Genomic DNA, 27,513 nt, shown 5'->3' with positions numbered 1-27,513 from the left:
AAAGACTTGAGATAAAAAACAAATACTTGTACTTAGGAAAGGTTTGCAAGTCTTAAAAATGTTGCCCCAGTTTTAGCTGGCAACAGGACACAAGAGTGTACGTGATGCGTGCCCGCACAGACTGAGACGGATATAGGGCCCAGGCTGTAGAGTCATCCTTTAATAAGTGTAATGAAATCAAGTCTGCCCTGAGGGGGACAATTATACCCAGATTCCAAGCAATAAAAGAAAGGAAAGGGCAAAAGCGAAGAGCAAGTTCAATTCCCCAATTGCAAATCTAACAGCAAATCGGAAGTGCAATCGACAGACACTGGGACACTGTCTATGCCCGAGAGAAGGGCTGGGGTTGCAAATGCCCTGCTGCCACCTCTGCAATTCGGAGGAAAGTAAAGTGACAACCAGATGGTCAGCTTTTGAATTGCTTTTTTGTTTTGTAATGTTTATTTACTTTTGAGAGAGAGAGAGAGACACAGAGCATGAGCAGGGGAGGGGCAGAGAGAGAGAGGGAGACACAGGATCCGAAGCAGGCTGCAGGCTCTGAGCTGTCAGCACACAGCCCGGCGCGGGGCTCGAACTCAAGAACGATGAGAAGTCGGCTGTTTAACCGACTGAGCTGCCCAGGCGCCCCTAGTTCTGTTTTTAATGGCAGAAATGAGCAAATATTAGGAAATCTCACAAGTATAAAGAAACACTGCTTCCCTGAGATTAGAGGGCTAAGAAACGCTGAAGGAGAGGAGCATGTCTGTCAGCATAGATCAAGTCTCAAGAGCTGGCTCTATAAAGTCTGCAACTTTGAAAGAAAGGAGGAGTGCCACAAAGCTGTTCCCTTCCCTTCCTGCTCCTTGTGATGGGCAAAACCAGCAAGTGCCTCCCAGCAAAGGAAGGGCTTTATCGGTATCATCTCTGAGTATATGCCCGATCTCAGGACCTCATGGAGGGCTTACGTGTGGGCTACAAACCGTGGCTAGGAGTAAGAGGCTCATCCTCAAGACAATGGCAGACTTGGCTGGGCTTACACTGGCCCCAGTTCAAATTCAGGTCCTGCTGCCTCCCACCACTCTGACCTTGAGGAAGTCATGTTGTTCCGCTGAAACCCATCTGTAAAGTGGGGATGCTGATAATGGCTGATTACCTCACTGGGTTGTAGGCAAGATTAGACAATGTCCGCAAAACGCCATGACTAGCACCTGGCAAGAGGACATGGTCCCTAGACATCCATCTCACTCTTTTTCCTTCCTTTGGGACCCCCATCCTCATCCTCTATGTTCTCTGTTCTTTGCTATAGCCTATCCCAACCAATGCCTGCTCTCCTCTCCCTCTTCAACTCTCTCCCCCTTCCCTTTTCCTCTTCAAGTTTGGCCTGCCCTGTCTCTTTATTCAGATACTCCTTCTCTGTTCCTATTCTCCCACATTCTTCTTAGCTTCCCAAACTCACCCAGAATCTGAACTCGAGGACGCTAGGGCACGGAGGATTAGAACTAGAGAACGTGCAGGGACTGCTTCAGTTTCTTTTCTTACGCACCCAACAGGAGGAGCCGGCCATCACCCACCCACCACCAGCGCAGCAACTGAGCACGGTGGGTGGATGCAGGGGAATACGGGGTTCAAACCCCACCTCTACTCTCAGGCAAGTTAGGTAACCTCTCTGCTCCTGTTTCATCATATTAAATAAGTAAATATAAGGCAAGTGCCTGGCACTTCAGCACTTAATGAATATTAGCTATCATCACCACCACCATCATCCTCAATTATCTTACGGTGACCTGATGTCCTATGATTATATTTTCAACCTGTGAAAGCAAAATTTTGCTGTCAAGAATATGAACCAGGCACGGGAGCATTAAACCAAGCTGTAATTTTCCAGCAGCTCAATGTCATTCTGGCAGAAGAATCAGTTCTTATCCACATTTATAGGTTTTGGACAACGTCACCACAAGTTGGAGGCTTGCACATAGCACATGAGTTGGCTGTTGGCCACCCTGACGTTTCTGGCAGACCCCCAGAAGATGCCACCACCCAGAGGCCTGTGCCCGAGGAGCAAGAATCCAGGGCTGCTGAGCCAGAAGATACACTGTTCTTGCATGTTCCTGGCTGTCACAGGACAAGGGGCCAGTCCTGTAAGATTCCCTTTTCTCTGCTTAATCCCTTTCTAAGATGCACTCCTTACAACACTGTCATTAAAACTAATGGAGGCCAAACCCCACCACACTGGACTTTGTGTCCTCTAATGATCTGTAATGGGCCCTGATGATGAATCTTTTCTGAGAAATTTATGTTTTTAAATGCATCAACTGTGTCCAGAGATAAGTAGTTAGATAAGTTTTTCTTTGTTTTTAAAAACTATACAATGTTATCCTCCAAGGAGCCAGTCAGTCAGCTGGGAAAAAAAATAAATTTTGCAACAACCATTTGGACTCAAACAAGGGACATTTTCAGAGAACATACCCATAGAAACAATAATAAAAATCAATAGAGATTTCCCTCCAGGGGTGTAAAGCTACCATATCCTTCACTAAGTCCATGTAAGAAAAGCCCACTGTAGTGGACATCTGTGGTCTGAGGCTGTCTCTCCTCTGGGAACTCCCACCCCCACCCCTGCTTCTAAATGATCACAGTCCAAGAACTCTGCATGTCAATCTTCCCTCCCTAGCCAAGGGGGAACAAATGATTCAGGCCTTGCCCAGTAGAGTATCACATACTCCTGGCCAAAGAAACTGGTTAAGGGATGGGGAGGCGACTGAATTTGGAGCAGGAGTGGGTAAGCCCAGACTACTATTCAAACTTTTGTAGAAGAGAGATTCTTTTTTTTCTCCTGTACTTAGAGTTTATGGGACTGTGTCCACCTGGTGGCAACCATCTTGCAATCAGAAAGAAAGAGCTTATAGAAGAGAAGGAACAGAGAGTAAACTGAGCTGAGAAATGCCAAGAGTTGGGACCTCATGGCAACATCCGAGCCCCTGGATACAGCCATGCCTGAAACGACAAGTTCCCATGCTTCTCAAGAAAATATATGAACCAAAACCTCCATGTTAGCTTAAGTTAGCTTGGTTGAATTTTCTATTACTTGTAACCAAGAATCCTAACTGGTAACTTGCTCAAGCTAACACATAGGATCTTGAATATAACGACTGCCTGTACATTTAAAAAAGTCATATTAGGGAAGTTTACACTAGTGCGCAGCTTCCAGAAACATGTGAGAAGGACAGGAATAGCTATAGCTCTTGTTAGTGTCTAGAAAGGTCCTGGATTTAGAGAAATGCAGATACTCCAAAAAAAAAAAAAAAAAAAAAAAAAAAAAAAAAAAAAAAGGCGAGGACAGTGAATTCAACAGTGCATGATGCTTTGTGACAATGTGTTAGCTATAGCTGCATTGCTGGGATGCAGTTCCTCTAATTCACCTAAAATTTGAGAAAGAGAATGGATGTTATCAATCCAAAAGAAAATAAACACTAGGCTCACTGTAGCAGGTTTAGCACAGTAACTAAAGGCTAAACATAGCAACTCTGTCTAAGGAGTAAAAATAAGCAGGAATTTTCTGTAAAGCTATGTGATCGCTATTTATACTCTCTCCTTATTAAGCCCACTATGAATCTGGCCTGTCACAACTGTCTCTGAGCTGTTCTGCCCTCCCTGAGCCCAGAGTTAGTCTCTTAGAGGTACAGCCTGACTCCAAGGTAAACAGCTCCTGCTGAAAGCTGAAGGTGTCAGAATTTGTCTGATGTGTTTAGTGTTGCGTTGTAACAGACAAGAAGAATACAGCTTATTTTCAGACCTGTTTTTCAGGCTTTTTACAACATAAAGCTCAAAGCAAAGAGGATGAAGCAGAATGTTGTAGGTCCTTGTGTGACACTTAGAAATGAAAACAGGCCCTTGTGGAAGAAAATCCATGCTAAAAAAATAGAGAAGAGTTCCAGATGGTGAGGTCTATTTACTGTGAAGCAAAACTGTGATGAAAGTGGGGAACGTCTCAGGCAGATCAATTACACAAGATAAATCGATTGAAGATGTTCTACTGGGATCCAGCTAGCATGGAATCCTGGAATGGGAAGACAACATTAATAGGCTTTCCCTGCTTTGGTGCCCAAAGAAGTAAAAATCATACTGACATAAGAAACAAAACAATTGTAATATTATAGATGAAAAGCATATGTTCAACAAAGTCAATTATGGGCTGCTCCTTGCACATGCCCTTTATGTTCCGGCCTCTGGGTCTTTCCATACTGTTCCCCATGCCCAGCATACTCCTGGTAACTTTGGTCTAAACCAAACCCACCTTTCAAGACCCAGTTCAAGTGCCAAGTTGATCACAAAGCGTCCCTCGACCATCCTAGCTTAAAGTCATCTTTGCGGTTAGGGAATTTCAGCAGCGCTTTATCCTGTAGCATCTAAATTCCTCCGTGTTGTTCTATAGTTTGTATGTTATATATTAATAACTTAGGAATATATTTTCTATTTCTTTTTCCTTTCATTATTAAGGGCACTATGTCAATGTACGTCATCTTTAACACGATGTGCTTACATCCTGAGGACGCTCAGTAAAATTCACTGAGTGACTGAGGAATACTTTAGTTGCAGGAGTCTGGAACACCTTGAACCAGAGAAAGGAAAAAGGGGTCCAGGAAGCCACCTCTCTAATATTGCTCTGTGCATAATTGTGATCAGGGCAACGGGTCTTTCTCCTTGTGGGAAACAGGGCTGTTCATCAATCTGAAGGGCAAGAAAGAGTAGTAACCCTTCTTCCAGAAGAAGAAAAAACCCCTAAGAAAATACTATGGTCAACCTAGTTCTAATCCTCTGTGACCCGCATTTCCCCACACTATTACCAGAACTATGACACAAAATCTACATCAGTGAACAACAAGGTTTTCCATCCAATCACTCTACCAAAAATTTAATAATTTTGGACCCATGATTTTATTATAACCATTGAAATCTAAGATACAGCACATTTTTTTCCCTACCTTTCAAAACCAGACTATACCAAATGGAGTTTACTTTATTGAGACATGAGGATTATAAACATCAATTACTGTTTGTATTGTCATACACATGTCAACTCAAGGGGCTGTTGGGTATGAAACGTGGCTTGCTTTTTATCCAGGCCTCTGTATTACTATAGCCTCTGTCTTTTTTCCCCTAAGTTCTCTGTACCTTGCCTCATTAGTGATTAACTTTTGTTAAACGAACAGGTGAAGAGTTACATTCTAAAATACTGGATGATGGGAAATCTAGGAGCCATGTGTGTTATAACTGGGTCCAGAATAAGGTATACCTTGAAGGTGGCAGCCTTAGAAGCTGCTTCCTGCTCAGTTCCTGCTGAAAGGTTGTGTAACCCAGCCCCTCTGGCCATAGATGATTAAACCAAAGAAGCACCTGCCTCAGGGTCTCTGGCCCATAGGTGCCCCCCAGCCAATGACAGCATCCAGAGCAAAGCTGAACTCAGTCAGACTCTCTCTTTCTCAGGAAACAGTACTGGGAAGCAGAGAATTAGGTAGAAGCACAAGATGAAATCCAGGGGAGAGCTGCACTGGGGCTATAAGGGGTCATGGTACTCCAACACCATGGACGCAGAGCCATGGCGGGGGGCGGGGGGCAAAGACGCACCTTGACCCACCAGATGGCTGAAGGCTGGTAATGGGGTGCAAAGATAGCCGCTCAGCTTCATTTTGGTCCTGGCTTTCCTCCAAGTGGCTCTACAGATCTCTGGCCTGTGCTTCTGCTCCATACTCCCATGATCCTCCGAAGTGACCGGAGGAAGGCAGGAGCTCTCCTGGCTCCTCAGAGTACTTCAGTGCTCGCCGCTGGGCGCGTCTCTGGGATTGGTCCACGTGAGTCAGGTTGTGTCACTTTGGAACTGGATATGATGGAGTCCTGGAGGCAGCCTGCCTTCCCACCCTGCGCCCATCCGAAAGCACCTCAGTACTCCCTCCAAAGACATTTCATGTCCTCAGGTATTGTTAAAATAACAACTCTCATGGCAATTATGGCAAATAACTTTTAATGGGCATTTACTATCTAGAAGCCATGGAAGTACGTAAACTACTCCATTTAATCCTCACAACAACCCTACAAGGTAGATACTATTATTATTCCTGTTAAATAGATGAGGCAACAAGCAACTTCTTCATGGCGACACAGCTAGTAAGCAGTGAGGCTGGGATACAAACTCAAGTAAGTCTGCCCCAGGGCCTAGGTAACACTGTGATACACTGAATAACGCAAAGTTCGTTTTACTAAAGACTCACGAAACCCATGGGGGAGGGGAAGGAAAAAAAAGAAAAAAAAGAGGTTAGAGTGGGAGAGAAAGCCAAAGCGTAAGAGAAAACTGAGAACAAACTGAGGGCTGATGGGGGGTGGGAGGGAGGGTAGGGTAGGTGATGGGCACTGAAGAGGGCATCTTTTGGGATGAGCACTGGGTGTTGTATGGAAACTAACTTGACAATAAATTTCATATAATAAAAAACATAAAAAATAAAAAAAAATTAAAAAAAAAAGACTCACGAGAGGTCTTGGAAGAAGATTCCTATCTCTGAGCACATCTGAGAAACTCCGTAAGATTTACTTCTATTTTATTTATTTTTTATTTATTTGAGAGCAACTGAGGCAGCAAGAGTGGAGGAGCAGAGAGAGGGAGAATCCCAAGCAGCTGTGCAGAGCCCGTTGTGGGGCTTGAACTCATGAAGCCGCAAGATCATGACCTGAGCTGAAACCCAAGAGTCAGATGCTTAACGACGGAGCCATGTGGGTGCCTCAGATTTTCTTTTACATAGTTCTGTTCCCCCACAGTTTTTCCCCAACTGACAACTCCATCATTTCTCCTCCCTCTTTTCTTTTTTTTTTTTTTTTAATTTTTTTTTTTTAACGTTTATTTATTTTTGGGACAGAGAGAGACAGAGCATGAACGGGGGTCTCCTCCCTCTTTTCTACCCAGCCTCCAAAAATCTCAACCTGTGTACCCTACTCAACAAAACCAAAGCAGGGAGTCCTGATTGTACCCTCAGCTTTGCAGAGGCACATGTTCCAGTCTCACAGCTACCACATGGAGCAAAGGCAGTCCCACAGTGGTGCACATGTAAGCAGTCTTTAAAGGGTCATATCCTCTCCAGAAAAAAAAAATGCAGGGGACATCATTATAGATAGCAAAACTCAGGTCAGGTTGTCTGAGCAGACAAAGTGTCTTCTTTTTCTTCTTTTTACTACAAATTCTTTGATTTCTTGATGAATCTGGAGTAAAAGCAAAGCTTAAGGCTGTGGCAGTGCATGAAGAGGATTCTGCCTGAAATTGCATTGCTTTCCTGGGGTCTGGGGGCCCAACGTACTGATTATATATTCATATTCTCGATGAGCACCTTAGGTTTCCACTGAACATTTTGTACACAGAGAACTCATTCTTCCCAAGGTGTGCCTAATTTGGTGGGATATATGGTGACCTTCTTGTATGAGGCACACCACAAGTGAGGGATAAGGTGCCAAACTGGCTGAGTTTCAACAGGGGTATACAGATAATGGCTAACAGAGCTCTCTAAGGCCCAGTGCAGACCAAGTGGTATCCAAGATCTCAACTCAACTTAGGTTTTGCTAAGTCTCCCTTTGAACTGCCACTGGAATTGGTTAGTGAAGTGTACCTTGAAAAGAATAAACGCCAGAAGGTGGTCTTTCTAAAAGCAGAAGAAAAGCCTGGAAAAATCAGCCATGTGTGCAAAGAAAAATACAACGAGGAAAGTTTCTTCCTTTGTAATGATGAACCAGAGGGCTTGCTTGTGGGCATCTGACCTAATTGACTCATGGTGAAATTAAAGGCAGAACTTAATAACTGGTCTGTGAAGAAGAGAGAATTTAGAATTTCCTTATGGACAAAGAACCAGAAAAAAAGAACCTGCACTCCTTCACCGTTACTTGGCTGGTGCATGACAATTAGGTAGCAAAACTTCTTCACTTATTTTTCATTGACTCAGAATTTAAAGAACTACTAATTCCCAAGAACTCTCCTTTTCCATGTAAGTAGAGAAAACAATCCTTCAAGTTATGAATTAAATTTCAATTGAACAAGATACTGCTTTATACAAGAAATTGTTATATTTTTGTCATAAGTATTAGTAAGCTAGATATCTGGGAGGAAAAAAAGTCCAAGAGTCCTAATGAGAAATTCTGGTTGGGGGTAGGGAGGCTTCAAAACACAACACAACCAAATGACAGAATTCCAACTTTTTGTTCCTTTAAATATTTTTTCTCTCTCTCCAGCATTCTTATAGTCCAAATTTTAAATGTTTTGGCATCTTTAGGGGGGCCTGGGTGGCTCGTTGGTTGAATGTCAAGACTCTGGCTCAGGTCATGATCTCACAGTCCGTGGGTTCGAGCCCTGCGTTGGGCTCTGTGCTGACAGCTCGGAGCCTGGAGCCTGCTTGCGATTCTGTCTCTCCTTCCCTCTCTGCCCTTCCTCCACTCACACTCTGTCTCTCGCTCGCAAAAAATAAATAAAACATGAAAAAAAATTAAAAAAATGCTTATGGCATCTTTTTAAACTAAAAAATTTTTTTTTAATGTTTATTTTTGTGAGAGAGAGAGAGAGAGAGAGAGAGAGAGAGAATTGAACAGAGGAAGGGCAGAAAGAGAAGAAGACAGAATCCAAAGCAGGCTCCAAGCTCTGAGTGGTCAGCACAGAACCTGTCGCGGGGCTCAAACTCAAGAACCTCAAGATCATGACCTAAGCTTAAGTTAGATGCTTAACCAACTAAGCCACCCAGGCGCCCCAAATGGCATCTTAAATGTAGATCCATAGAGACTACTGTGAAAAACAAGCCAACAAACAAACATTTGGGACGCTGCACCGTATTTTCTTTTCTCAGCACAGTGACAATCGGCATTTTCAGCCATAGGCAGTCTCTTGGCTAACAGAATAAAAAAGTTGGTTCGTAAAACTACCACTCCTCCCACCCCTCCCCACTTTCACTAAACTGGACTGAAGCAGACAAGGAAATTACAAACTTCAAAGTAGATCTAGAAAATGAAGTAGAGAGATTATTGGAAACCCTGCCCACACAACATAAACTGCAAAGGCAATTCATCCCACCATAAATATTTTTAAGTGAATGACCAAGCCACTCACTTACTACTTAAAATCTGTCTCATTTTGGCAGCAAAACTTGCCCTATGTATGTAGAGCTGATTTCTACCATCTGGGCTGTAAGAGATCTGAGGGCAGAGTATTTGCTCGTCTCTTTCCTAGTGCCCGGAAGAGTGTCTTAAACAGTAGGTGTTTAGTATATGTTTGCTAACTGACTGGGAAGGGTCTGTCAGATCTGGCTGATTCTGGCTGATATTTGTGAGGGCTGTAGGGTACAAGAAGGCTACAGCAGCCCATGTTCAACTGGTGGTGCCGTATACCAAAGGGACACATAAGGGGCGCCTGGGTGGCGCAGTCGGTTAAGCGTCCGACTTCAGCCGGGTCACGATCTCGCGGTCCGTGAGTTCGAGCCCCGCGTCGGGCTCTGGGCTGATGGCTCAGAGCCTGGAGCCTGCTTCCGATTCTGTGTCTCCCTCTCTCTCTGCCCCTCCCCCGTTCATGCTCTGTCTCTCTCTGTCCCAAAAATAAATAAACGTTAAAAAAAAAAAAAAACCAAAGGGACACATAAGATAAAGGTAGGTCTGCATTCCAGTGAGAGTTAAGAAAATTTAGAGGGTCGAGCAAGAGCATTTGGTGGGTGTTCTTCCACTAGTAATTATTCACTTGCAGTCTTCCCTTGGGACAGAACTGGGTCTAACTACTGTCTGGGATGATTATGTTGGCCATGTCGATCACTAACATGTGGATCTTGTCTCTACTGGATTAGTGTGTCGAGGATTCCCATGACTCCACTTCTTGATTCTTGATCTCCTGCCAGTGTATTTTCACTGTGACAATTGTACATTGTAAGTACTGCCATGGGATGACTAAGGACATATTTCCTCTAATTCCACTTTCACACAAAGGATCAAGAGGAGAATGGGAAAGAGGATGTGTGAGGGTGTGGGGGCTGTTTCTCCACCAGAGGAAGCCAAGAGTTCCATGGCACTCCTATCATGAAGTCTGTGCTGTAAGGCATGGCGGATGGAAGTTAAGGGAGGATACAGGCTTCCTCAGAGACAGAATTGAGGTCAACACATTTGCTTTAGATAAGAAATCTCTCTTGTGCTTCAGCTTTGGGTTTTCCAACTTTCAAGCAGTATTCTTCAAGTCCAAGGACTGAAGTTAGTGGGTTTTCATCATCCTTGTCAAGGATGACTGACGTGGCATGGCACCAGCCTTGCCAATGTCATTGTCCATCACATCCCTAAGTGTCACGACTCTTAGATTCTAATCTGCAAGCTGTACCTGCTTACGTCTTCTAAGGTTGGGAGTACAGTAGTGAACAAAATAAACTGAGTAGAGCTTGCCAACTTGCTCAAAACCCAAGATGATTTCTCTATGTCACTGCTTTCAGTCACTAGAACAACAACAAAATCTCTTTTGAGTGCAAGTAATCACAAACAATATCACTGCTCCTACTCCTACAAAAGAAGCTGAAAAGGATTATAAAAATAATTGTTCCTTTTTTCATTAGCCTGAAGCAGGTGATCCTACTGGCTAGAAGGCAGGGGGCAGTGATGAATATAGGTGATTTAAGCAGTGTGTCTGAGGTTACCAGGGCAACTGCTAATTATTATGGAATAACTCTAGTGTACCTCCATAAAGGTCAAGAGTTAAGGTTTTTCCATTATATATTCTGCTTTAAAATGGGGCTTTTAAAGGAAATTGGGGGAGAGAGCAGATGGAGAATGACAGATGAAAATCAGGTTAGAGAACTATATATAGCACAAGAAAATTGAACTACTTAAATTTCACAATGTTGGTTTAGGAGACGGTGGAGGACTTCATGGGTAAACATAAAAAATGACTTTCTGATTTCCTTAAGTTAGGCTTCTCAAATAAGTAAGAAATCTGAAATCAGGCCAGATGCAGGGATCTAACTGCATCTACTTTACCTAGCTCCTTGAGACAAATTTCCTTTCCTGCCTGAAGAGTTACCATTTTCTAACCTGACCTGGAGCCCTGGACAAGAGTCATTTGGCCATTGAAATAATAATTCAAGAAAACTTGACTTCACTGAAACTCACCAAAAGCTATACCTTCTTGTTATAGGTCTTATTCTTCAAACAGGGCCTAACATCCTTGGTTACTGAGGATGTGACAAATTTTAAAAGTTTCACAAAATTCCTCTGTTCACTTCGGCAGCACATATACTAAAAATTCGAATAATAAGGATAAGATTAGCATGACCTCTGGGCAAAAATGACACACAGATTGTAAAACATTTCTTATTTTAAAAATCAAACCATCATGCTGTATGCCTTAAACTTACATGGTGACGTGTGCCAATTATTTTTCAATAAAACTTGGAAATTAAAGCACATTTTAAACAAATCCTTCGCACAAAGATGTACCTCATAAGTTTAAGAAAAAAATGAAATGGTGATTTTAAAACTGAGAAAATTTACTTCTGAGTTTTCAAAATGGAACAATCAAGGCATACACACGTTAAAAAAAATTCTAACGCTACAAACGGGTAGTGTTGAAAGGAAACATCAGTGTCCCCTGCACCAAAGGCCAATGTCCCACGTGCCTCTATGAGACACAACTGCATAGATTCACTCCCCTGTATCTTTCCAGAAACATTACAAACATGTACACATATCTGCAGGTGTATATATCACTGGAGTCTTACACATAAGTAGGATTATACCACACACACAAATGGTTTTCAATTCTAGCTGAATATCAAAACCACCATGGAAGTTTAAGAAAGATACCAAAACTCAGATACCACCCCAGGCCAATTAACTCTGAGGCTCCGGGAAAGGAGTGTTGGCATTTTTTTACTTTAGGTTCCCCAGGTATACTAATGTGCATCCTGGGCTGAGAAACACAGCACCCTACTTTTCCCTTAATGGACCTTAGAAGGTTGTTCATACCAGCACAAATACAACTCCTTCATTCCTCTGCTGTACTGGTTAGCAGTATACTCCGGGATTTATTTTGGCAGTCTTTTACTGATGGTTATCCTTTCAGGTCCCACACTGTGGCTTCTATAAGTGGTGTTACAATATACATATGCACTGGAGAACATCCACTGTCCTTCCTGCCCTCTTTTCCCTAAGAGCTAACTAACATGGATTACATCCTGCACCCTCTGGCTTCCTGTTGGGGCCACCAAGGGGGGGAGCTCGGGCCAGAGATCACCAGCAGAAAGGAGAGAGCCAAGGTATTTATTCCCTTGTCTCCCTGAGAGGATGTCTGTACATGGGTGAGCCCCTTGACCAAAATTCCTTTCAAGGGACTGACTCTATAGACCTCTCTTTGCTTCGGGTCTGGCCACCATTTTCTATGCAAGTCCTTCCAGTCTAAGGTTGATAACTGGTTGGGTGTGACTAGCCCTGGTTTACTGTACTATCTCTTATGATTTCCTGCCTCCAATCCTTTATAAATAAACCATCCCTGAATTATGCTATTTTTATGGTGCTGATGTTTCTTCTTAGGATTCTAATACATTATCCTTGGGCAGACATCTTCGCATTTATTTCTTTGTGGACAATATCATCTTGGCTTCCTCTGAAGACACAGCTTCTTCACTTAAGGCCAAAAGAGGTAAGGGGGGGGGTCTGTACAGCAACTATTTTACCCCTTTACTGCACATTTTTGACAGTGACCCAGCCACAGCCCCATCACCTGTCCAATTTGTAAGGACTACTGAAGGGAACACTGAAGCAATGTCTTGGGAAGAGCTCCACTGCTTCTTTGGGAAAGAAGCTAATAGGCACAAAAAGAACCCGATAGAACCAATGCAGTGAATGACTAAGAGGCAGAATTTCAGAATGCTTTTAGAAACTCTTTTTCTTTTTGTCATAATGACAGTCAAATTTACACAGAGTCACAGGCTGGAAAGGAATTCCTGAGGCTAAATTATCCCCCAGTGAAATCTCAGGATTGCAATTAGGTTCTCCTCTAATTAGTATCGTTCCAATTGGCTCCACCCAACAGAGAAACAATGGGAGTAGATAGATGGCTTGACAAGACTCTGGAGAGTAAACACCTGAGCCTGCTGACTTTGTGCAAACAGCTTGAAGCCAGTCTTGAAAGAGGAGTGCTTTGACTGCTTTCAGGGGATTTTGTTATTTGTAGTTAACTTAGTTTTAGATGTTTTATTTTAAAATTACCTCATTATTTTTAATATGGGTTGTTTGTGTCACACCAGGATCAAACAAAAAAATAAACACTGAGTGTCTACTGTTACCACCGGAAAAAATCGATAGTAAGGATTTGTTCATAGTAGGGCAACAGTCTAAGAGCAAACCAGTTTTTGCTTAGCATAAAAGAAAACCAATTTTTGTTAGCCATTTAATTATACAGGCATTAATTCATCTGACCCTCACAACAACCTTGAAGGTAGGTCTTGTTATTACTACAATTATTTTTATTACTGTTATTAGTCCTATTTCGCAGAAGAGGTTTAGCTCAGAGAGGGAAAGTAACTGCACAAGTTGACAGGAAACAGCAGGGCCAAAGCTTCACTACCAGGCCACATGGGTTTTTCCTTACACCAGATCCCAAAGCTTTTTGGACATGATATAGCCCATGTCAGCCTTCAGACAGCTATTTGTAACCATAAATGCTCTACAGAAGGATGGTTGCTCTAATAGTGCCATCCATTAGGAAAAATACATTTCCCCCCTCAAAAGTAGAGTGTTCATATAGAAAAGCATTTCTTAAACTATAGAATACAGTTTTAAGAGGCTAAAGAGAAGTGCCGTAAAGAGCATGTGCTAAGGTCAAATACATTTAAGAAACGTGGTATAACACATGCCCTTTGGGAGATTCACAATGGACATCTTAGTGGCGCAAAAGTCCTCGAGACAAGAATCTGTTCAACTGTATCCAACTCAGCTCCTACTCTTCCCCACCTGTCTGTCCCCCTCCTCCTTGCACCAATTTGGGGAATGCTGATTTAAAAGTCTCAAATCTCCTATACATGTTAATGGTCATCTACCATGTTCCAAGCTGTTTTTCTCTCGATGCAAAGGTCTTCATCTTCTCATGTTACACATACAGTAGGTGCTCAATAAAAATATCTGTTGGTTTAATTGGTGCACCGACCCTTTCATGATTTGTGACCAAAAAGCATGCATTTGCAAGCTGCAGGCTGGCTTCCCTCAGGCTTTGGAAAGTGCAGCCCTGGTGAGCTAACTGGGCTCCTCTGAGAAGCAAACTCATCAGTCATCAGCCTCACAAGTTGTGACTAATCTCAAAGACCAGAGGCAGGGTGTTCTGAAGCCCCTCTACTGTCATCACTGCAGGGACAACCAGAGTGCTAGGGATGATGCAGGCGTGGTCCTGCAGGCTTTACAAGGAAGTAAATTCTGTGTTTATTCTTGTGGAAGTCCATCCACTCCATGAGCTCTATGCCTGTGGTTCTCACACTTCAGGATGTATCTGAATCACCTGCAGGGCTTGTTGGAACACAGAGCCCCGGGTTCCTCTTCCAGAGTGGCTGATCCAGCGAGTCTGCAGTAAAGCCTGAAAGTGGGTATATCTAATGGGCTCTCAGGTCGTACCAGGGACCCTGAACACCTCACTGGGCTAAGCCCCTACCCTGGAAGACCTACGTAGCTGAGAGCAAAGGAAGTCTACACTGGATCCTGCATTGTTTTCTAGATACTTAATGCAGAGAAGGGGTGAAAAATAAGATCATGAGGCTGTTTCCAACTAGAGATGTGTTCCTAGCTAAATAAGCATCTGCTTTCCAGACTGACCAAAAAGGTTTAAAAAGGAGCACTTTAATATGATTTTAATTTACTCCATTTAGGATCTGAATCTACCAATAAGATTTCCCCAAAGTACACATGTAGGGAGAGAAACAATTCCAAATCTAATTCTAAGGGACAAAAATGGCAACTTGAAGTTCCTTCAAAGTCCCCTCATAGGCTTGAAAGTGCTAAAAGCCATGCGCAAAATAATAAGCCTATTTCCTTCCCTAAAGACTGACTCAAAAATTCGAGATTTACAAATGCCTAACACCAACTTACCTATAAGATACAGTGCCATAAGCCATGTCAGAGCAGCTAAATTCAGATTAAATTCACTTATTTCTATGTTTAATTAAGCCCCAAGGCTTTAGTTATCATCTACTGTCATGACAAATTTGGGTAATTGAGATTGTTTAGCAATATTAATTCGTTGACAGAAAGAATACAGAACCTTTATGATGTTAGCTCATCAAGGAGGAAAGAAAACAACAATGTGTGTGAAGGAAAACATTTTTCCATTTGCGATTTCCACTATGCTGGAAAACAGGGCTGTGGCTAACGACTTGAACGATGTCCCGTCCCCGCCTCCTCCCATACCCCCTCTGCTGACAGGCTGTAGAGATCCAAGTGGCACTGACAGCCTTGTTGCTTGGGAAAGAAATCCTGCTGGGTCATGAAGTGTGAGGGCTGCCTTGAGCAATTTTTATGTTAAAAAAAAAAAAACCTGCTAATAACCAAACACATTTATCCAATAAAAATCAGATGGGTCATCAGGCAGGAATCTCCACCCTCAACCAAGTGAGGCCAGCTGGGCTCCAAACTGGTGAAGGAGATCTTGGCTATGGAATGGGAAAAGCTGACAGGAAGACACTCAGAAAACAAGAATACGGGTCACATCAGTGACAATCTCTAAAAATGCCAAGGGAACGTGGCCTGGTTACTGGGAGGAGTGGTGGCCATGGTGGCCCCAGGAGACTGAGGTGTAAGTGGGATGGTTGTGAGGTGGTCTAAGAAACAACCATGAACGAGCCTGGCTGGAACCACCCCAGAGGTTGTGACGAGGAACAATAAGAGGCAACGGATCCCTTGTGGAAAATGATGTTGCTTTCAAATTATTTCCCAAGGTGGAGGATGCCACCACTTTTTCAGGCAAAACAGTCTGAAGAGACCTTTTGTGCCTGGAGGTGGGTGAGAATCAGAATCCTCACTCTAAGAGGAAAGATCCTCCTCCACAGAAAGTGATTCAGCCACAGAGGAAAACTTCCTCTTCGAATCTCTGCATTCCAAAGAATGACAAATCAAGATCATTGTAGTAAAATCATAGCTGCCTGTTTGGGTGTAACTCTTTGGACATAAAATCACACTTAGGTGATCAAATTACTTAAAAATATACCGTTTATTATCACCGTTTAATGCATACTATTCATTCCGTGATTCATTTGGTCTCAATAAATAACAGCTATGCACACAGCTCAACCCCGTGGGAGGTGGATGTTTCCAAATTGTTCAGCAACAGGCATGCCTACCCCCAAGCTGGTCCGGGTTTCAAGAGGGGCAATGCCTGCCCCTAGAGAAGTTCCTCCTTTTCACTGATAACTCAATGACCGGACTGACAGCTCCAGTGTCACAGTGTCCGATTCCAGGTGAGAAGTTGGTGCGGGAAGGCAAGGGGAACAGCCTGGGACATCTGTCCATGCACGAGAAAGACACACGGAGGTTGAGGGGATAGAGAGACAGGAAGGAAATAGGGAGGAGGGCAGAAGTCCCTCCAAAACAAACTAAGTGCTATTCACAGTGGAAAGTACTAAAGTAACTTGCCTCCTTTCCCTCCAAATCAGTACTTCCTCTACTCTGCCTTAGTTTTCTCCACAGAACTTTCCAACATCTGATATACAGGCACTGATGTACCTCCTGTCTCCATTATGAGACAAGACCACGGAGGACAGAAACTCCCTTGCGTGTATCACTCCATCTTCAGCACTCAGAATAACGCCTGGCCCACAGGAGGTGTTCAAGCACCAAGTGCTGAGTGAACGTTGACTGAACTAAGTAAAACAGAAGTAAACTTTTGCAGATACCTCTCAAGTTTTCCCCAGATTTCATCTGAGAGCAGCTGAATCAAAGTCAGGAGGAGCCAGCACTGCTTCAGAGAAACAAGGCAGCCTGGAAGCAGGCCCTGTTTATCTTCTGAATTCCAGAGGCTGTTCTCTCGCCTCTTCCTGGCCACAAAGAGGTAGAGGGCGGTTGACTGTGGCACAATTTGAAGGCATTTGGCATGCACACACCTTTTAGGTCACCAGAAATAACTTGGAAATGGGTGTGTGTGTTTGTGTGTGTGTGTATGTGTATGTGTGTGTGTCAAGCGGCAGGGACATGAAAAAATCATTTTATTTATGAGGCTACTGGGCAGGGAGTTATTTTCTAGGGGTGGGGACCACTCAGGCAGGGAGAACTCCAAGGGTGGGTTCCTCCATGGCTAGAATCATCCTTTATCCTCCTAGCGTGCTTTCCATCTTAACAAGCCCTTCTGTCCCTTCCCCAGCAGTCTGAAGAAAGCATTCACCTAGGAGTTTTTAACTTGAGGGAATTACTCAAGATTTTTATGTCCCTAGTGGGACGTCCCCTGACTTCTTTCTCAGTATTTGTTTACTTCCTCCTTAAAAATCACTATCTTCCAGAAAGGCAGGGGCATAAGGCCAACTCCATTGGTCACTGGGAAAGTAGAGAGTGACTTTTATTTTGTCAGTCCTTTGTAAGCACCATCTGAACAACCTCCGTTCTCAGAGACAGGTCAGCCCCGCTTGGTCCGGCCCAAGGAGCGGGGGGATGGGCATGCCTGGGGCTGAGGACTGGCACCAGCCAGTCTACGCTGGTGTCAGCAGTAAAACCCTGGGTTTCCTGCTTTCCATGCCTGTGTTTGAGCTATCTTTCTGATTGCCTCAGTCATTAGCTATGGGTTTTGCTTTGTCTCTTAACTTCTTAGAATCTCATTTATGAATCGTTTCTTTCAAAGAAGATTCTGAAAACTGACAGGCTAGTCTCCATGCTGCCACTCTCTACAATGAGAACCTTTACTGCCTTTCTACCTTACCCAAGCAATGCAGCCCTCTCTCAAGGAAGTTTGAGGGCTCTGAGGTCACAAACGCACGGGCCTTGTGTTATTTAACTATTGCTGAATAAACTGGTCCAAACTCAGTGGCTTAAAAAACCACGATGTATTATTTCTCATGAATCTGTGGGTTGAATGGGCAGCTTCTCTATTTGTCCTTCTTGGACTCATGTGGCTGCATTCAACTGATTGGTGGCCTAGACTTGGGCTTGACTGGGATGGCTGGGCTTCTCTCTCCAATGATCTTTCATGCTCAAGGAGGCTAGACTTGACTTTTTACATGGCAGCTGGATTCCAAAATGAGATGGGAAGCTACAAGGTCCTGTGGCCTGGACTCGGATGTTACACACAGTATCATCTGTACCACATTCTCTTGGCCAAATCAAGGCAGAGGATGAAGGCCAGCCCAGATCCAAGGAGTCCATCTCTGAATGGGGGTTGCAAAGCTTCTTTGACCATATTTAATCTATCACAGGGATACAGCCAGAAGATAAGACCGAGTAAAGCAGGCCAGTTGTGAGGAGACAGCCCCTGTGGCGAGCATCATCTGTTACCAAGTAACACATGGATTTAGCATGGCCAAATCTAACTTTTCAAAAGAAGTTGGAAATCCAGATTTAAAAAAAAATGTATTAATAGACTTAATTTTTTAGAGCAGTTTTCAGGTTCCAGAAAAACTGCTCAAAATAACTAAAGTTTCCATGAAATGTCTCCCCACTGCCTAAATTCCCCTGTAATTAACATCTCTCATTTGTGAGGTACATTTGTTGCAAGTGACAAACTCATCTGATACATTATTAGTAACTAAAGTCCATGGTTGACGTGAGGATTCACTCCGTGACCCACTGGTTTTATGGGTTTTGACAGATGCGTACTGTCTGATACCTACTGTTACGGTACCATGCAGAATGGCGTCACTGCCCTGGTGTTCCAACTACCCCTCCCTCCTGCCCACTCATCTCTTAACTGACTCTATGGTTTTGTCTTTTTCACAAGGTCAGATATTTGGTATCATACCATTTTGTAGTATTTTCAGAGTGGCTTCTTTCATGACTTCACAGCTCACTTCTTTTTATCACCAAATTATATTCCATTGTCTGGATATACCACAGTTGGTTTATACACTCACCTACTGAAGAACACCCTAGTTGCTTCCAAGTTTTGGCAATTATGAATGAAGCTGCTATAAATACTCATGGGCAGGTTTTTGTGTGAACTTCAGTTTTCAACTCATTTGAGTCAACACTGAGGAGTGTGATTGCTGGACCGTGTTGTATGAGAAATCTATGTTTAGCTTTCTAAGAAACTGCCAAATTGTCTTTCAAAGGGGGTACCTCATTTTGCATTCCACTGGCAACGCATGAGAGTTCCTCTTGCTCCACCTCCTAATAGCATTTGGTGGTGTCACTGTTTTAGATTTTAGGCATTCTAACAGGTGTACAGAGAGATCTCATTGTGTTAATTTGCGATTCCCTAATGACCTAAGATGTTGAGCATCTTTTCATAAGCTTATTTACCTCTAAATGTTTTCCTTAGTGAGGTGCCCATCCAGATCATTTGCCCAGTTTTTAATTGGGCTGTTTGTTGAATTATTACCGAACTTTAAGATTTCTTTGTATATATTTTACACACCGATCCTTTATCAGGGATGTGTGTTGCAAATATTTTCTCCTATTTTGGGTTTGGCTTTTCTTTTTCTTAATAGTATCTTTCATACAGCATAGATGTTTAACCTAAATGAAGTCCAACTTATCAATTTTTCCTTTCATGGATTATGTTCCTAGTCATTGCCAAACCCAAAGTCACCTAGATGTTCTCTTAGGTCATCTTCTAGAGATTTCATAGTTTTGCATTTTACGTTTCAGTCTATGATCCATTTTGAGTTAATTTTTTGAAAGGTATCAAGTCTGTATCTCTATCTGTCTATTTACTTACCTACCTACCTACCTACCTACCTATTTTGCATGTGGATGTCTAGTTGTTCCAGCACGACAAGTTGGTTTGATCTCAAGGTCATGAGTTCAAGCCCCATGTTGGGTATAGAGATTGCTTAAGTATAAACAAACAAACAAACAAACAAATAAATAAACGTTGGCTTAGTAGGTGTTGTTTTTGTTTTGTTTTTTGGTGGTAGTGGTAGGGGAGAAAGGAAGCTCCCTTTCTCCCAGCATGCACGTCTGTAGGCTGTTTTTCTCCACTGTGGATCATCTTTGCCTCCCTCATTCCCCCTTATCTGCAATGACCTTCATCCATCCATTTTGATCTATAAAATCTTAGCTAACGCCAACCTCACATTTCATCTAGCCACCCTTTCCGATATTCTCACTGGCGCGTGTACTCAACATAATCAGTTTAAAGTTGGTGAGCTCTGGGGGCTCCTGGGTAGCTCAGTAGGTTAAGCGTTCGACTTTGGCTCAGATAACGACCTCACAGTTCATGGGTTCAAGCCCTACATCAGGCTCTCTGTTGACAACTCAGAGCCTGGAGCCTGCTTTGGATTCTGTGTCTCTCTTTCTCTGCCCCTCCCCTACTCCTACTCTGTCTCTATCTCTCAAAAATAAATACATGTTAAAAAAAAAAGTTGGTAAACTCTAAAAGCACTTATGCACTATAAATCCCACTTAGCACTGCCATATACCATTGTCCTCCCTCCTCAGACACACTTTATAAACTCTTGGGAAGGCCAGAAATCCTCTTTTTCTCTTTTACCCCTGGTAGCTTAGCATAGGTCTGGCCACACAGTAGATCAGCAATAGTTGCTGACAATTTTAGACTGGACTTTGGTCCTGACTTAGGTGTCTTCTGATCTTCAGGAGAGATGGGTACATTTTAGGAGGTCTGCCAAAGATGCAAACACTGCAGCCTTGCCCTGGCATGGCTCGAATGGTGCATCTCTAATTTTGATGCCTGATTTAGCATTATGCCCACACAAACAAGAGGGCCCTGATCTCCTTGGAGAATTAGGAAAGCTTTACCAATGAGACAGCAAAATGTGGTCCCTAAAGTACCAAAGGATGCTGAGTCACAAAGCATGTTCCTTTCATTATGACTATTACACGGTCATAATGACCGTTCCAGTCATTATGAAAACAATGAAAAGCAAATATATGAAATAAAAAGGAGAACAGACAGCTTCTGGTGACTGGTTCCCCACCTTATGCCTAATTAATATTCAAACTAATGGTAATCCCCCACCCCCTGACTTTGTTTTCTGTTTTCATCTGCATCATTAAGTGTTCCCATTCAAGGATCTCTGTGTACTTTAAAGTGAACAATGATGGAGGGAATGGACCCTTTCATTCCCCAGGGTCTCCGTTGGTTGTGACTGAGCCCAATCACCATGGCATACCGTGCTGACAGGCTTCTCAGAATTAGTTTTCTGAGGCAAAGTATTGTGGCTTCTGCTGCCAGGATCGCCTAGTTTCTGTCCATAGTCCACCCAAGCAAATCACAGGCAGGAAAAATGAAGGCGGCACAGACTTGGAAATGGCATCTCACTGCCTTGGGTTTCAGAAATGGTCAGTGAACCTGCTGTAGAGCTTACAGGGCCTTTCGTGTGGCCCCTGTTCAGGGCCGTGGCAAACTCTGGTGTCAGTGCCACTATCAATACTGCTTCTACTTCAGGAACAGCCTTGAGCTCAAGACTTATTGATATCAGGAAGGTGTTCACTAGAAGCCTAGAAGGAGAGCAGTCTTGTTGGAAACCTCCACACTCCTACATCCAACTTTCCTTGAAAGTCAAACAAAGTCCAATTGTTCCTGGCATCACCCTTCCTTCCCTGGGAAAGCCCCCAAATTGTGCAGCAGGCAGGGAACGGTCACTATGGATGGTGTGAAGCAGGCAGAGTGACCCCCAGTGTTTTATGTGAAACAAATCACATCTAGACAACTGAAAAATAAAAATCACAAGTTCCTTGCTCCAGGACCTGTTTCAAAAAACACTGTCCCATTTATCACTTCGCTGTCAAAGCAGTCCCTTCGGACATACCATACTCAGTGGTGACTCAGGGGGCTCCCAGCTACTTCAAACAAAGATTAAAGACCACTAATTGGTTCTGCCGACTACCATCAGGGAAGCGTAAGCAATCTGGGCTAGAAATTCAACCTCGCTCATGCTGAGCAACCAATCACATCAGTTACTGACAGGTACAGAAGTTTGGACAAAATGGGAGAGGGGAAGAGAGAGGAGGAAGAAACCAGAATGTCCTTCAAGTCTACGAAAGCAGATAGAGGAGTGCTTGACAGAGCCAGACGGCAAGACACAGAGCCTCCACAGGCAAGCACAGCCGTGGAGAAGCAGAAGAGACTCACCACCCATAACCTGAACAAGTTAAATTATTTTGAGCTCTTGAGGCACTGGTATACTTCTTGGTGAATAACCGTATTTCCCACCAGGTAACAGGGAAGTAATTCCATTTCCTGAACATCGAGGTAGGATTTAAAGCTGCCGACCACTGAAAACAGACCATTATTTCCCCAGTGTATGATTTCATCTGATGCTACTGTTTCATCTGCAGTGTAAGCACCCCTTAAGTCCACTTTAGAGTCCTTTTCCCAGCCCCACCCCCAAGCCTTAATATCCCTTAGTCTCCTCCAAGGCAAAAATTGTTGGACCCATTTTGCAGCTCTACAAACCGTGAATATCTTAGAGACATAGAATGGCAGGGTGTGAGGATGCATCCAAGGCATGGAGAAGGGTAGGAGAAGGTTCTCGTATCCTGGTGACTCACTAAGTGCAATGACTGCTCTGAAGGCAATCTGTGGCTGAACCTCAAACTATTTTTACTAGAGAAAGGCAAGGTCAGCTCCGTTTTTCCCGAGTCTTATACAACTGTAGCCTGATGGTCCAGCTGTGCTGGTCATGGCCTCACATACTTTCTGCAAAGGCTCCGATTGACAGGATTTATGCGTTGGTCTGAAGAAGCATGCTAGGCAATGTGGGAGGAAACCGCAAGACAGTGGATCTACTTTCCGAGGAGGACTGGACAAGCAGCCCCAAAACTGCCTGTTCTGGGCTATGGGTGTTTACCACCCAAAGGTGAAGTAACAAAGATTCTTCTCTTTTCTAGCCTCTGATATGTGATCACAGTCATGCTAAGGTTTGAGGATCTGGAAACTCAAAGGGCTACTGGAGAGCTCTTCTTTCTAGAAGGAGACACAGAGGTAGCACTGGACATACTCCACATCATCAGGGAGAAGGGAAACCAAGACAACATAAATGAGAGAAGCAGACTTGGCTACTGATCTTCTGAGTTACTACAGTGCCTGGATGTTTTGTAAAACTAAAAGAAATCGCTTTTCATGCCCAGCAGCCAGCACAGTCAGTAGCCATCACCAAAGCCACCTCAGCAGGATGGTAAATCAAAGATCACCAAGGCCAAGAAGCGGTATGTTAAGAATAATGATTCCCCTCTGAGATGATGATGCTTAAAAAAATCCACAACAAACTAGCCAAGCTCCACACTTAGGAAGAAGGTTAAAATCATGTTCACGGGACAATGCTCAGAGTCAGATGGGGCCAGAGGGCCAATTCCAGGTGGAATAGCTCAGCAAGGGCCTACGGTGTGGCAGGCAGCCGGACATCATACTTACAGCGAGTTGGGCCGGGTGGGTTTGAGCACATCGAGATCCGGGTCACTGGAGTTCATGTTGGGCTGTAAGCTGCTGCTGGAATTAAGGATGCTGTTTGCATTTGATGAGACGACAGATTCTAAACTGGAGTTGATGATGCTGTTTCTTTGTTCCTCTGTGGGAAAAAAAAGGCCAGGAGCCCCACATCACTATTATTTCATAGGGATATTTTGTTCCTACATATATACAAAAACTTAGCAATCATGAGAATGGACTGAGATCTCAACAAAACTAAGAAAAAGACATAGGAAAGGGTAGGAATTATGGGCAGAAAAGGAAGAGGAAAGGAAACAGGAAAACACATGAGTTTCAACTTTGGAGCACCCCCCCCCCCGCACCCCCCCCAAGCCTGACAACACGGACCACCCATTTTCCTCGTGGTCCTACCACTGCACTATGAATTGTGTGTCTTCATTTGACTGGCAGATGGGCAGAACAGAGCAGCCTTCACAGCCCCTTGCATTCAAACAGATCCCCTTGGTTTCTGTGCCATTCACCTTTTATTCTAAAACTCTTGCCCCCAGTCTGGTCTTAATTGCCAGGGCCACGTCCTACCTCCAATTCTATAGCACCTCACTATAAAATATCTTCACCTTGGCCATCAACTTTCTTATGACTCTGCAATGTAAATTCCTGACCACGCCAAAGACAGACCTTTCTGGGTTGCCTCCAGCTCCATGTATTTGATGTCTAGCTTCAAGTTAGTTCTTTGATTAACAAATCTATAAGGGCTACAGAGTAGTCTGCATATAAAACACCAAGTACACAGTCCACGCGGTTATATTTGGGCTTAGAGAGTATTACTAAGCTGGGAAGGAAGAAACCAGAGTTCTCTTGAAGCCTCCACCCCTGACTGGTTGAGTGGCCTCAGGCAATTTTCACTCTGTTTCTTGGTTAACGCATCTATCAAATGGGGAGAGGGACTGCTGCTTTGCACAGCTTGAGGAGTTCATGAGGATCAAGTGGGATCATATGCAAGAATGCATTTTGTAAGCTTCGGAACACTATTCAAAGAAAATAACATTCTTTTTCTTCCCATCCTTAAAAGCTTGGAATTATGTGATGAAGATAAAATTGGGGGGACAATTTAGCTAAATGGTACAGACACCACTGCTGTAGCAAAAATATTAGAGACTCGGAAGGTCATTCTTGTCCCACAGTCAATACAGATACACCATAATGAAATCAGCTGCCATTGCAGACAATCAACTCACTTATCAGGAAATAGTGTATCTGGGTTAATGCACACTGGACCTTTGAAACAAGCCAGAGGTATACCATGTCCCTAAGAAGACAGACTGGACTCACTGACATGGTAGTTTAGAGGGTGACATTTAAACTCAGGTCTCTTTAAGCAATAAAGAGAGTGATGTGATAAAAAAATTTTTTTCCATTTGCACTAGTCATGTGCATACAAATGTATTATGCTTATGAGATGATGTTAGAGTAATTTTCACATGTAATACACAAACATACACACACACACACACACACACACACACACACAAACACACACACCTGAAGCCCCTAGTACCTTGGCAAATTGTCAATGCCATGTTTAAAACCCTATAGAAGAGGGACGCCTAGGTGGCTCAGTTAGTTAAGTGACCGACTCTTGATTTCGGTTCAGGTCATGATCTCATGGTTTGTTGAGATCAAGTCTTGCATTGGGCTCTGTGCTAACAGGGCAGAGCCTGCTTGGGATTATCTCTCTCTCTGGCCCTCCACTGCTCACACTCTCTTTCTCTCTCTCAAAATAAACTTTAAAAAACCCTCACAAAACCCTATAGAAGAATCAAAAACCACAAAACCCTGTAAGAGTAAAAACCTTTAAGAGTCAAAAAATCCTGTGAGGCTTTTGGGACATTTCTGAACTCTAAGTACATCTCACAAACAAGGAGACTGGGGCGCCTGGGTGGCGCAGTCGGTTAAGCGTCTGACTTCAGCCAGGTCACGATCTTGCGGTCCGTGAGTTCGAGCCCCGCGTCAGGCTCTGGGCTGATGGCTCAGAGCCTGGAGCCTGTTTCCGATTCTGTGTCTCTCTCTCTCTCTCTGCCCCTCCCCCATTCATGCTCTGTCTCTCTCTGTCCCAAAAAATAAATAAACGTTGAAAAAAAAAATTTAAAAAAAAACAAAAACAAGGAGATTATTAACCTGATTCCTGAGATTTAGAACTATTCCTATTTCAAGAGCTTCAATTCCAACAGAAATAACAACAAATAAAGAGAAACTGAAAGAGTTACAATGAGCCAAAATGCAGGAAAACTACCAGGCCTTTAAATGGGAACTTGCTATCAGGAAGAAAAACAACTCTAAAATTACATATAGAGGATCACTGAGAAAATGGATATGCCACTTGCCAGTATGAATCAGCTAAGTGAAACTTTCCTTTGACCAAAATACTCTTATACAGATTTCTGAAAGACTGTGAGAAGCCCAAGACCACCATATAGAAAAGGGGACTAGAGATGATACCTTTCTGGGGTTCAATGGAGTCAATTTCTGCTTCAGAGGGAAGGAGAGATGAATAGTTTTATTAACTCTAGCTTGAGGACAAGTTTGCAGGATGTAATTCTCTGAATTTGCAGGAAATAGAAGAGTATTACCATAGTTGATCTCTCTCCTGTGATTATATTTAGTTGCCCATAAGAGGGCTATGATTCTATAAATTAAAAAGAATGCCTTTATAAAAATACATTTGTTTTTCTAAAATATCTTCGGGGCTTTTTTTCTCCTGCTTACTATCCATTAGGAAAAGAAAGTATCTGAGATAGAATCTTCAATTTTCATCTATTCAATGAATGTTTATTAAGTACTTACCGAGTATTGGCAATGACTGGCATTGACAGTGAACCCCTACACTAACTGCCAGGTATTTAAGTCAGGTGCATATTAGAGTATTTATTAACTTGCACTTATTCATGTGTTTGTATGTCTACTTTACTTGATAGACTGTAAGCACCTTAAGATTAAACAAACATTGGACAGATAAAACTCTGAAATCACAACTGAAAAAAAAATTAGATAAAGATCTTTGCAACACCCAGGATACACGCGATGAATCACGGGAACCTACCCCCAAAACCAAGAGCACACTGTATACACTGTATGTTAGCCAACTTGACAAGAAGTTATATTAAAAAAAAAAAAGATGCTTTGCTTTATCAAACATTTTATCAGAATCCTAACACTCATTTAAGAATCTCATTCTACAAATGGGACTTAGGTAAAATTTTTGGCTTTTTCAACGAGTGAAGCAAGAAGACTGCTACGTATGGAAACTGACATGTGTCTGAAATGAACCCACATGGGAATGAGGACAGGGATGGACAGTGAGAGCCCGACCCTGCCTGGACTTGAAAGCCAAGAGAATTAAATGAGTGGCTACCCCCAAATTGAAATTGAGGATTTCCAGTATTTCATTCAGTGGAGGTCATTAGAATTCTTTTTTAGAAAATAAATCCTTTTGGAGATTCTATTTCAACTTACATTAGGTATCTCGAACCTTACAAATATGGCATAACCAATAACAAAATGACAACAAAGGCAAAAGATCAAGGAAATGAGTCCTTTGTCCAACAAGAAGATACAAAAATTTTAATCATAAAACTTCATAGTTCTGCAGTCAAGATAGCTAAATATACATATCAAAAGTCGGACTGTTTGTTACTGGTAAGCCTTGATGGGGCCCATGGTAAGGAAGTCTGGAAACCTGGCACTCTTTGACGCAAGACCACTACCGTTTTATTGGACATGAGACCTCAAATAGTGAGAATGAGAGCTTCTAGGTATAGGCAGACTTCTGAGCTGAAACACTGACAGGTGTTTCACCGAGGGTGAGCAGGACAGTCAAAGTTAGTCCAGCAAAGAGGTGGAGAGTAAAATCAACAGCCAATCAAATGTTTTAATGGTTTTGGCAAATTATACCAAGACATATTCTAAAACATTTGCTATGA

The 27,513-nt window shown here is 43.0% G+C and overlaps 1 protein-coding gene and 1 non-coding gene across 2 annotated transcripts in view; one reads left to right on the top strand and one right to left on the bottom strand.

The window, feature by feature from the left end:
* The window catches only part of ARHGAP26 (Rho GTPase activating protein 26), a 381,404-nt gene that overhangs the window by 51,416 nt on the left and 302,475 nt on the right, over positions 1–27,513 (bottom strand). The window contains exon 22 of the mRNA XM_030320395.1: positions 23,519–23,672. Coding sequence (XP_030176255.1) covers positions 23,519–23,672 — 154 coding nt within the window. The remainder of the gene's footprint in view (positions 1–23,518; positions 23,673–27,513) is intronic.
* On the top strand, positions 11,238–11,342 carry LOC115526659. The gene has a single exon (XR_003972712.1). It is a non-coding gene; the product is annotated as a U6 spliceosomal RNA (small nuclear RNA).

This window comes from Lynx canadensis, chromosome A1 (genome assembly GCF_007474595.2).
Source record: "Lynx canadensis isolate LIC74 chromosome A1, mLynCan4.pri.v2, whole genome shotgun sequence".
Taxonomy (NCBI): domain Eukaryota; kingdom Metazoa; phylum Chordata; class Mammalia; order Carnivora; family Felidae; genus Lynx; species Lynx canadensis.
Note: the sequence above shows the minus strand (reverse complement) of the source record. Positions and strands in the feature narration are given on the sequence as shown.